Source organism: Mesoplodon densirostris, chromosome 6 (genome assembly GCF_025265405.1).
Source record: "Mesoplodon densirostris isolate mMesDen1 chromosome 6, mMesDen1 primary haplotype, whole genome shotgun sequence".
In the NCBI taxonomy this organism is placed as follows: domain Eukaryota; kingdom Metazoa; phylum Chordata; class Mammalia; order Artiodactyla; family Ziphiidae; genus Mesoplodon; species Mesoplodon densirostris.
The window spans coordinates 114,082,480-114,094,963 of NC_082666.1; the positions used below are offsets into that span (position 1 = coordinate 114,082,480).

The 12,484-nt window shown below is 38.4% G+C and overlaps 1 protein-coding gene across 1 annotated transcript; it reads left to right on the forward strand.

Annotated features, from left to right (window-relative positions):
* The first annotated feature begins 11,163 nt into the window (after nt 1–11,163).
* Nucleotides 11,164–11,763, forward strand: DIRAS2 (DIRAS family GTPase 2). The gene has a single exon (XM_060102227.1). The coding sequence runs from the start codon at nt 11,164–11,166 to the stop codon at nt 11,761–11,763; it is 600 nt and encodes a 199-aa protein (XP_059958210.1).
* Nucleotides 11,764–12,484: the final 721 nt, after the last annotated feature.

Genomic DNA, 12,484 nt, shown 5'->3' on the forward strand with positions numbered 1-12,484 from the left:
TCTAATTTTGATCAAGTCCAATTTATCTATTCATAACAAATCGCAAGGGGTGCCAAATAGCCAAAACAAACTTGAAAAAGAACAGAGCTCAGGCTTCATACTTACAGATTTCAAAACTTATTATAAAGATACTGTAGACAAAATTGTGTGGTACTGGCATAGGAATAGACATAGAGACCAATGGAATAAATTTAAGAGTCCAGAAATAAGCCTAATTTACATTTATGATTAATTGAGTTTTGATAAGGGGATCAAGACCATTCAAAGGAGAAAGAATTGTCTCTTTAACAAATAATGCTGGAACACTGGATGTTCACAGGTAAATAAATGAAGTTGGATCCCCTCACACCATATTCAAAAATTAACTCAAAACGGATCAATGTCCTAAATATAAAAACTAAAACCATAAAACTCTTAGAAGAAAATGTAGAGGTACATCTTCATGATGGCAATGGATTCTTAGATATAACGCCAAAAGCATGAGTAACAAACTAGTTCATGATTGTGTGAAGGAATCTCCTTTATCCACTTGCCAATTTTGTAAACTTTCAGTTGGCTAAAACTAGAAATCTACCTAACCAAGTACACGTATAGAATCATGTTCCAATAGGTTGACAGTGAAGGAAGGGCCCCAGACTGCACACAGCAGCACCTTAAGCCATCACCCCTGGCTTTGAACAATTTCTTCTCCTTGTTGGCAGAGTTTCCATCCTCCAGTTGTCTTCATCTTTTGGTGTTTATTTCCCCCCATGGTTATCATGCTGCATTGGGCATTCAGGGTCAAACTCGGTAACTGATCCTTTGACTAGGACAATACTCTTTTTAATCCACATAGTTTACCTTTTTACTTCTCTTACCCACATAGAAAAGAAATAAGCAGAAAATGGAGCAAACATAGGCTCTTGGCAGTCTGAAAAATGTCACTAAGTGCATTTTATTTGGCTGTTTGGGCTTCCTGGGCATCATATTTTCCCCAAGTGGAAGAGTTTTAAACAAACATCAGTGAACTGTATTTCTGTGCCTAAGCTGTGGGCTTATTTGCCTCTCAGTAATGAAACTCTTAAAGAATAATTTATTCTACCGCTCTTCCATTCCAAAAAATGTTACAACTTCTCTATTTCATTGCTACAGATATTATGAGTCTTGCGATGAGTGCCTAAGGATTCCCCCCATGTATGGAATGGGGGCTCCATTATCTGGGTGCAGATGTGTCACCTGCTTTAGTACCTGCACTAATATTGCTAGGGTGGGTGTCTCCATAACACTATGAAACAAGATTCATGAAAAAAGGATTCTGCTTCTTTGGAGAAGGATGAGCCATGGATATTTAACTCTTCTTTATGATCAGGCAGGCATTTCTCACTAATCTCTCATTTTTTTCTGTTCAGCTAAGAAGGTACATGAAATGGATCCTTAATTAAATTAAGATTCTACAAATATGTCAAAGTACACTTTCTTACCTAGAGAATGTATGTTCTGTTAAAAATTGTTAATTTCTGGGCTTCCCTGGTGACTCAGTGGTTGAGAGTCTGCCTGCCGATATAGGGGACACGGGTTCATGCCCCGGTCTGGGAAGATCCCACATGCCGCGGAGCGCCTAGGCCCATGAGCCATGGCCACTGAGCCTGCACGTCCAGAGCCTTGCTCCGCAACAGGAATTGTTAATTTCTTTTTAAGTTATACTTATTTATGTTGTAGTATCATCAATAGTCCTTATTTTTACTTAAATGACCCATTTGCCTTTTATTAGTAGTAGTTTTAAATATAGGCTCTCAAGTACCAACTTTAAATATGGAATTTGCTTAAAGGTAATAAAGTTTAAATGTTGTAATGAAGACAAATCTACTTGAGGAGAAAGGATTGTGGAAAACCAAGGCAAAAATTGAGCAGTTATAGCCTGTATAAACTTCAGGAAATGCAGGTGCCCTTGATCTCAGACTGTTGATGGGACTTTTTGGCAGGATACTGTACTAAATTGTCTGGCTTTTCCAAAGGCTGACAGCTGAATTCTTGTAATCTATGATTTTTCTCTGGTTTCAACTGTTTTTTTTTTCCTGCATTTGTCATTGAGTTTTTTTTAAATTGAAGTATATAGCTGATTTACAACGTTGTGCCAATCTCTGCTGTACAGCAAAGTGACTCAGTTATACACATATATTCTTTGTTTTACTTTTCTTTTCCATGATGATTTATCCCAGGAGATTGGATATAAGACCCTGTGCTATACAGTAGCACCTTGTTGTTTCAATTATTTGTTTTTTGAAGCAGGCTTAATTCAGGGTATAATACAGATAAAGATGGTGGTTTTACCTGAGATGCTGCTGCTTCTTTCTTCTTTTTTTTTTATTTTTAATCTCATGCACATGAATTTAATGTGTCTTCCAAAGGATACTTGAATAGGCAACTTTTGTGACTCAGGAAATCAAAGTCCATTTTCCCTACAATCCTAGGTGGGCCTAGGATAAGCCTCTGATAATTCTGCACCCAGTTACAATGTGGAGGAGGTTTCCCCACACATCCAACGATTCTCCAGACACCATCTGGATGTCCTTCCGTTTGACTCAATTCTGACACTATCACTCAGAGATAGCATCAGCCTCCAAAGGTTGAGGGCTCACCTACAAGACTGCTCCCTACTTCACATGCCAATTGCCAAGTCCAGGTTGTTACCAACTAGCTGTAAATCAGAGGTTCCTGCTAGCCCCTCCTTAGGTTTGATTAATCTCCTAGAGTGGGTCACAGAACTCAGGAAGACATTTTACTGACTAGATTACTGGTTTATGATAAAAGGATACAACTCAGGAACAGCCAGATGAAAGAGATGTATAGGGAAGGTATGGGGAAAGGGCACAGAGCTTCCATGCCCTCTCTAGGTGCACCATTCTCCCCATGACTCCATGTGTTCACCCACCTGGAAGCTCCCCTAAGCCTGTCCTTTTGAGTTTTTGTGGAGGCTTCATTATACAGGTATGATTGATTAAATCATTGGCCATTGGCTACTGATTCAACCTCCAGGCTCTCTCCTCCCCTTCTCCTCCCAGGAGGTGGGAGGTGGGGCTGAAAGTTGGTTAGTTATCCTGGCAACCAAACCCTAGTCTTTAAGTACTTTCCCAAAGTCACCTTATTAACCTCAACCCAGGTGATGGAAAGGGGCTTGTTATGAATAACAAGACACTCATATTACACCTTTATGGCTCTGAAGCGTTTTTAGGAGCTAAGGACAAGAGGCCAAATATTATAACAAAAGATGCTCCCACTGCTCTTACCACTCATGAAATTTCAAGAGTTTTGGGAGCTGTGAGCCAGGAACCATAGACAAAGACCAAATATATATGAGAAATACATTTTGGTCATCTGAATGACCAAATATATACTTCTTATAAATCAAAATATTGCACCTCTAACCTGATTTTCAGTATTTAAAATGTCTCATTTTGAATCTTTATCATAAGACACACATTTTTATATTTTATGATACTTTGGGGTGGATAGTTTACTGCCTTTCCTTGATACTTTCCCTCATTTGTCTGTTTATGTATACGCTTTTTAGAAGTGTAAGGGACTGTAGAGACAGTTTAGTCCAAACAAGTTCAAGAAAAGGAAAGTAGAAGGGTATATGTAAAGTCATTCCAGACAGCCTTCCTATATAGGGGCTAGGCTGTTGGTGAACAGATCTGCGCATCAAGAGAACACACTCTAGCTGCCTTTCCCAGCCAATATGATTCTTCTTTAAATCAGTGGGCTACAAGAGACCAACAGACATATGGTGAAGCCAACCATATGAAAGAGAAGGAACACAATGAAGAAATGGAACCAGAGGTATCTCAGATAAGAACAGCAGCAACAAATCTCAATTAGCATTCTTATTGAAATTCTTCATTGTATCACCTTTCCTGAGATAACAAAGTGCTTCTCTGAAAAAGAAAAATATCAGAGTACAAGAAAGTTTATTGACAACATAAGGAAAAGATTTTGAGAAATCAAGAACAGGTATACTTGGTCCATCCTGTAATACAAGTTTCAGAAAGAGGAAAAAGATATAGGGATTGGGATGATGTAATTTTAAAAAGAAAAAGAAAAATTTCCCAAGCTGCAGAAAGGGTTAGGTTTTTAACCATCTACTTCACCCCCCCGCCCCCTCCCAAAAAAACCCACCATAGTTAAAAAGCAGTTCTAGATATATCCTAGTGAAATGTCATGACTCCCAGAATAAAGAGAATATCCTAACCCTGCCAAAGAGAAGGGAAAAATACAACTTTGCTACAAAGGAAAGAGTATCGCACTGGCTTTGGATTTCATGTCAGTAACCATGGATGACAAAATTAAATAATTTTTAAAATCTGAAGAAAAAAGAATTTGAACTTAGTTTGGCTACAGCATTCTATCAATCAAGTGAGGGCATGAGCTCAGAAATTTTAACATCATCTAAAATAATTTATCAGTAATGTTTATACCAAAGCGTAAAATGAGTCCAAGGAAGGTGATAAATTGAAATACAAGAGTTGTATTACTTAAGCAAAAAACAAACAAAAAAGCTAGAAAAAGTAAGACACCAGTGTTGCTGACACAGACAATTATGCAATCAGCAAAGTTTAATGAAAATGACCTTTCCCTCTCAGTGGGTCCAGTCCTCTCTACTTCTGCAATGAAAAATCTTTACAAAGTCCTTTTAATGCTGTTTATTGATAGGGTTTAGAAACAACCTGCAGAAGAACCACAGAAGACAATTTAAATTTTAAACAAATTGCAAATATTATATCTGGAAAACATAAATACTGATATGTACTTTAAAAACAGAGTATACCTAACGAAATTAGGCAATGGAGGAAGGTAATAGTGCTAATTTCATAGAGAGAGATATTCCAAAGTCAGTAAGTCAAGACATTAAGATCTATTATTCAGGCAATGAGTGCATTATTTAAAATTTAACCGTGAACACCAGGAAACAACTGAGTTTCCATTCTTTTTAACAGTGGTTATTTCTGGAAAGAGAGACTAGGGCTGCAGAAGGAAGGGGTCTGGGTGTGGATAAAAGAGTATTTTACAATTTTGTTTATTCTTTTTTTAACCAAGTACATATATTATATCATTTTTTAAAAAACTTATTTATTTTTAAAGTTTTTAAGCTGAACAGCAGGGTTGGTCTGGGAAGGTTTAATCGGGGCTTCCTCTGCCATCACCTACCCTTCCTTCTCTCCCTGAAGACCAACCTGCTGTGTGTGCATCCTGAATCCAAGTGGCTCCTGTTTTTTTTTTTTTCCAGATTTGCTCCATCAGATATCCATCAGCAGACCCATACAGATACTCTTCCTCACCCGTCTAACCCTTACCTTAACCTTTGCCAATTGTCCCTTCTCCTTTCCTTAATCTCCAAATTTCCTTAAAGAGAAATCTACACTTCTTGTCTTTGTAGCCATCTCATCTCGTCACTCTCATACCCATTGCAGAATGACTTGTACTCCCCCACACCACTTAACTGAAACTTTGCCAGCCTTCCTTTACTTCAGTGCAGCTGAGCCACACTGACTCCATTTTGTCAGCTCCATCTTAGTTCTGCAGTCCTTCCCCTTCTCTTCTCTGCTTGACTGAGCTTTTGCCTAACTCACAAAGAATACATCCAAGCCAGATACGTTTCCTATCAACTTCTACCCTTGCCTTCATCTGATATGAAAACTGGAAGAGTGCCTTTGCTGGCACAGATGTTCATGAGACCCCCGCTGGGGAGGAAAAATTCCCAGTTCCTGACAGGTACAGACGTGCTTCTCACTTGGTAGTCAGACTCTATATTTCACTTTGGCCCCTTTAAATTCCCCTGTACCCCTTTCAGCAGGGTGGAGTGCAGCTGTGAATGCTTCTGGATTGCTGTCTGCCTGATCCAACCCGTATGTAAGTTCACTTCAATAAACTTCATAATTCTACTTTATGGAGTTGCCTGCTTCATTTTTCAGTCTCGAAGTTCCTTCTCAGTTTGGGGAATATTATTCAATATCCCTATCTTTGAACAACTTCCTAGTCTCCAAAATCAAAGCCTTACTTTCTAGGTCTATCATACTTGAGCTCTAACAATAGTATTCCTTTAACTGGGGTCTGAGAATGAATCCTATTAGATTTCCCAGTTTTTAATTTTTTTAAAAAAATTGTGATTTTATTTCCATGATAATTTTAAAAGAATAAAATCATTCAGAATAATCTGTATAACCACCTTATAACAGTGAAGTGTTAACACCTTTGTAACCATCACCCATGTGAAAATATGCACATTTCTAGCACACAGCAGGCTGCCTAGCACATCTCAACTGTCAGATTCAACCAGGTTATTGCATGTATTATTCTTTGTATTGTTCTTTGCATTGCTTTTTCTTATGGTATGAATAAATTAATTCAATGTATTGCTTTTTATAGTATGAATATTCCATTCTTTGCTTATCATTTCTACTGTGAAGACGTGTGTTCTTTCCATCATCTGGCTATTAGGAATAAAGCCGAGCCTGTTAACGTTTAGCACGTTATTTCTCCCACCGAATCAATTTCAGGATCAGTAGACAATGTTATCACATACAGTGGAATGCTACCCTATACAATGTCTTTTTTAAAACTACAGCTTTATTGAGATATAATTCACCCAATTAAAGTATACGCTTTAGTAGTTTTTAGTATATTCACAGGGTCGTGCAGTCATTACCACAGTCAGTTTTAGAACGTTTCATCACTCAAAAGGAAACTCTGTCCAGTCACTTCCCTTTTCTCCCCAATGCCCCATCACCCCAACCCTAGGCGATCACAAATATCCTTTCTCTGTCTATAAATCTGCAATTCTGCATGTTTCATATGAATGGAATCATACAATATGTGTGGTCTTTTGTTACTGGCTTCTTTCATTTGGCATCATATTTTCAAGGCTCATCCATGCTATAGCACGTATCAGTACTTCATATCTATTTATTCTTGAATAATATTTCATTGTATGGATCTACCACATTTTACTTATCCCTTCATTAGTTGGTGATAATTTGGGTTTTTTCCACTTTTTGGCTACTGTTATGAATAATGTTGCTATGAATATTCACATACAATTTTTTGTGTGGCTATGTTTTCATTTCCCATGGGTATAGAATTATGGAAAACACTGGGTCTTATGGTAATTCTGTTTAAGCTTTTGAGGAAGTGATAGAATGTTTTCCAAAGCAGCTATACCACTTTACATTGAAACCAGCAATGCACAGGGGTTCCAATTTCTCTACAACATAGCCAACATTTGTTATTTTCTGTTCTTGTTTTTTTTAATTTGTGATTTTGTTAAAGTCTTCCAAGTGACTGTGAAGTAGTATTTCATTGTGGTTTGATTTGCATTTCCCTAATAATTAGTAATAGTAATGTTGAGTATCTTTTCAAGTGCTTATTGTCCATTGGTATAGCTTCTTTAGAGAAATGTCTATTCAAGTGCTTTGTTCATTTTTAGTTTTTTGGGTTTTCCTTGCTGTTATTGAATGGCAGGAGTTTATTATATGTTCTGGAATTAATCACTTGTCAGATATATGATTTGTAGAAATTTTCTCCCTTTATCTGGGTTGCCTATTACTTTCTTGAAATCAAATTTACCTGTTTTTAATCTTGTTCATGCTTTTGATATCACATCTAAGAAACCATTGCCAAATCAAAGATCACAAATTTATGCCTATATTTTCTTTTAAGAGTTTTATAGTTTTTGGTCTTACATTTAGGTCTTTGAGTTAATTTTTTATATGGTATAAGGGAGGGATCCAATTTCATTCCTTTGTATGTGAATATCAGTTGTCCAGCATCATTTGTTGAAAAGACTATTCTTTCTCTATTGAATTTTCTTGATATCCTTGTCAAAAATAAGTTGACTGTAAAAGTTAGAGTTTATTTCTCGACTCTGAAGTTTTTCATTCATATGTTTGTCTATTCTGTGCCAATATCACACTGTCTTGATTATTGTAGCTTTGTAGTGAGTTTGAAATCATGAAGTATGTGTTCTCCAACTTTGTTCTTTTTTTCTTTCAGTCAACATTGGTTTGACTATTCTGGGTCTCTTGAATTTTCCTGTGAATATTGGGATCAGCTTGTCAATTTCTGTAAAGTAGTCAGTTGGGATTTTCTTAGGAATTGCATTGAATGTGTAGGTGATTCAGGGACTATTGCTATCTTAACAAAATTAAGTCCTCTGATACATAAACATGGGTATCTTTCCACTAATGCAGGTCTTCAATTTCTTTCAACAATATTTTGTAACTTTCAGAGTATACATTTTGTACTTCTTTGTTAAGGTTATTCCTAAGTATCTTATCCTTTTTCATGATATTGTAAATGGAATTAGTTTCTTAATTTTAGATTGTTCATTGCAAGTGTGTAGAAATACAATTAATTTTTAAATGCGTATTGTATTCTGAAAACTTGTTGAACTATTTTATTAGTTCTAATAGTTTTTAGTAGAGTCCCTAGGATATTCTATCTACAAAGTCATGCCACCTGAAATATAGTTTTGTTTCATTCTTTTCCAATCTGGATGGCTTTTATTTCATTTTCTTGCCTAATTCTCCTCATTAAAACCTCCAGTAAAATGTTGAATAGAAGCTGTAATAGTGGAAACTCTTTTTCCTGATCCTAGGGAGAAAGCATTCAATCTTTTACCATTAAGTATTGTGTTAGTTTGGTATTTTTCATTATATGCCCATTATCTGGTTGAGGAAGTTCCCTTTTATTGCTGGTTTAAGTGTTTTTGTTTTAACTTAATGGAGTGCTGAATTTTGTCAATTTTTTGTATCTACTGAGGTATCATGGTTTTTGTCTTTTATTGATATGGTGTGTTATGTTATATACATGTTATATATATATATATATGAAACCAACTTTGCATTGCTGGCATAAATTCTACTTGGTTATGATGTGTAATCTTTCTGTATATTGATGGATTCACTTTGCTAGTATTTTGTTGATTTTTATAACTATATTCATAAAAGAAACGGGTCTGTAGTTTTCTCATGACATCTTTGTCTGGTGTTGGTATCAGGGTAATATTGGATTCAGAAAGATTAAGAAGTGTTTTCTCCTATTAAGTTTTTTGGAAGACTGTGAAGAATTGGTATTAATTCTTCTTTAAATGTTTGCTGGAATTCACCAGTGAAGCCATCTGGACCTGGGCATTTTCTTTTTGGATAGTTTTTTGATTACTATCCAATTAAAGTTCTATTCAGATTTTTGATTTCTTCTTGTGTCTGCTTGAGTAGTTTCCATCTGTTTCACCTGAGGAATCTAACTTGTTGGCTTACAGTTGGTCATGCCCTTGTAATCTTTATTTCTGTAAGGTCAGTAATGTTTCCTCTTTCATTCCTGATTTTAATAATTTGAGTCTTCTCCCTGTTTTGTTTGTTCAGTCTAGTGCAAAAATTAATTTTGTTGATATTTTCAAAAAAACAGATTTTGGTTCTATTAATTTTTTCTGTTGATTTTCTATTCTTCATTACTTTCCACTGTAATCTAATCTTTCATTTTTCTTCCTTTGGGTTCAGTTTGTTCTTTTTTTTAAAAAAAATTGTAACCATTTAAAACATCGAAGTATAGTTAATTTACAATGTTGTGTTAGTTTCAGGTGTCCAGCAAAGAGAATCAGTTATACATACATACATATATATGTATGTATATACATACATATAGATGCTTCTTCAGTTTTTCACAAGATTAGGGATTCCAAAGTGCGCACAGAACAGCTGAGTATTTAATTGAGCAGATTTGCAGGCAGACGTACATGGTGAACTCAGAAAGAAATCAGGAGATGAGATGCCACAGTCCTGGGCTTTGATCTGATCTGTCTGCCAGTAGACATTAGCTGCACATATCCATTTCCTTCCATGGCTAGTTATATTTAATTTTTACCAGTCTCTGAAAATGACTTTGAGCAATGCCTTTTATTACTGTCCCTTGGTTACTCTAAGATTAGAAAAGTGAAAGTCAGCACAATGTTCCCTGGAGAAAATGGGTTCCATGCTTCACATTACCATATTACGTGTCTACTTTGTTTTAAAAATGTTGGCTGTTTCTTGATTCTCTACTTTTTTGCATGTCATATGTACTTTCTTACCAAAGAAGGAATGGGATGAAAGATGTTTGATAATCTGTATGTCAGGAAACGGGTGATGTTTGTGATGAAGGGAAACCCCATTCTACTCCATTTTAATGACCATTAATAGTGGTTTATATCACTATCTTAGTAACAGTTGACTTCTTATAATTCTTAAAAATAGAGCACCCATAATCATTTTAAATTTGATTAATGAGAGGACCCTCCAAGCTTCTTAGTTAACTGTCAACTTCTACTGCTAAATGAGAGTCCACACCATGGCCTGAGTAGTACCCAGGCCCCTGTGACCAGCTTTCTGTCCAGCAACCTGTGGGACAGCAGCCAGTGGGACAGAGATACTGCAGTTTGCATCCCTGCCTTACCTCTCACTGGCTGTGTGAAGTCGGGGACATTACATTCCCCTATTCCTTCTGTGTTTCCTCATTTCACAACAGGGATAATGACACCAGTTCTGCAGGCTGGTGAGGATTTCATGAGTTAATATAAACACTGAGTAAAAATTGCATTCTCCTCACCTTTAACTCCCTCCTTGTACTTCTAAAAAATTGCATATTATGACCAGTATATTGGGTGTTCACAGTACTTCAGGTTAAATAGTAAAGATCTGCTGTGATTGTGAGTGTGTGTGTGTGTATGTGTATGTATGTTGGGACTTGGTTAATTTCCATCTCCCCATTACCTTTCCTGGATTCTGCTTCCCTTGGGCTGACTTGGCATCTTTCCCCTGGGCAGAGGGTGATGTGAGAGCAAAGCTGCTCAGAACCATGGTCCAATAAGGAGAAATCGACTTGCTCCCGTTAGCCACTCAGTAGATCAACAGTCCTATTGAAAACTGGGGATTAGCTATAATTATTGGATTTCAAATTACAGAATTATAAAATGAAATGTGAATTGTTCTTGTGTTGGGAAAGTGAAAGCAAACTGTACCATTTCAATTTTGTGTTAAGCTATCAAGAGAGGGTAAAGCCACCTTTTCCTAGATTTTTCTTTGACTCATTCTCTCCAACAACATCTGGTTCCTTTGCTAGGTGCTTCCTCGTTGATCGTTGGAGCCCTCAAGCAACATGCCAGAGCAGAGCAACGATTACCGGGTGGCCGTGTTCGGCGCAGGTGGTGTTGGTAAGAGCTCCCTGGTCTTGCGGTTTGTGAAAGGTACATTCCGGGAGAGCTACATCCCCACCGTGGAAGACACCTACCGGCAGGTCATCAGCTGTGACAAGAGCATCTGCACCCTGCAGATCACGGACACCACGGGCAGCCACCAGTTCCCTGCCATGCAGCGGCTGTCCATCTCCAAAGGGCACGCCTTCATTCTGGTGTACTCCATCACCAGCCGGCAGTCCTTGGAGGAGCTCAAACCCATCTACGAACAGATCTGTGAGATCAAAGGGGATGTGGAGAGCATCCCCATCATGCTGGTGGGGAACAAGTGTGACGAGAGCCCGAACCGCGAGGTGGAGAGCAGCGAGGCCGAGGTGCTAGCCCGCAAGTGGAAGTGCGCCTTCATGGAGACCTCGGCTAAGCTCAACCACAACGTGAAGGAGCTCTTCCAGGAGCTGCTCAACCTGGAGAAACGCAGGACCGTGAGCCTCCAGATCGATGGGAAAAAGAGCAAGCAGCAGAAGAGGAAAGAAAAGCTCAAGGGCAAGTGTGTGATCATGTGAACTCCCTCCCATGGGAGCAGCGATTGTGTGTCTCCCTCTCCTCTCCTCCCCCTCCATGTGAAACCCACAGTCGTCAGGGTAGCATGTCAGATGCCCACGTGTTAAATATTGCATTTTGACCGAGATGTGCGCTGTTGTCCTCAGAGGGCATTTTACACCGCCACCAATAAGCACCCCCTCTCCAGAATCAGGGAATCTGACAAATGCTTAAAATGAAGACTAACATGCTCAACATCGCAGGGAGCCGAGTAGGGTGCCAGCCATTTCTGGAGGCATCGTTCGCCATCGGGAGGCGTGAGGGCTTGTGCCCTCGGAAGCAGCGTGTGCCGATATAGGGGGAAATACCATCTGCATGCATGTGAGAGCATGTTAACCCACAGCTGCAGGCACCACCCCCAGACCAGGCATCCCCTCTGCTCAGAAGCCAGTGACAACCCTTGGGGAGGGGAGGGGTGGGAAGAGGTGAGAAGACCGGGCCAAAGTTGTCCGGTTCCATGGTTCTTTTACTGAAGTAAAAAATAACACAGCCTCTCTACCCGCCAGAGGATGTTCGCTGTCAGTTCCCAGTTGACCTGTGAGCCTTGCCGCTCTGAGGGGAGGTCCTCTCCTCACTAAGTCTAGTTATTAGCAGGTATCGTTTTAGCCTTTTAGGGTATTTCTTTTCACATACAAGGATGAATTCACTAAGAGTGTGCCGCTCTGTCAGAAATTCTTCAATTTC

Excerpts from the sequence above, each read along its gene's own strand:
- DIRAS2 (XM_060102227.1), top strand. The coding sequence starts at position 11,164 with ATGCCAGAGCAGAGCAACGATTACCGGGTGGCCGTGTTCGGCGCAGGT.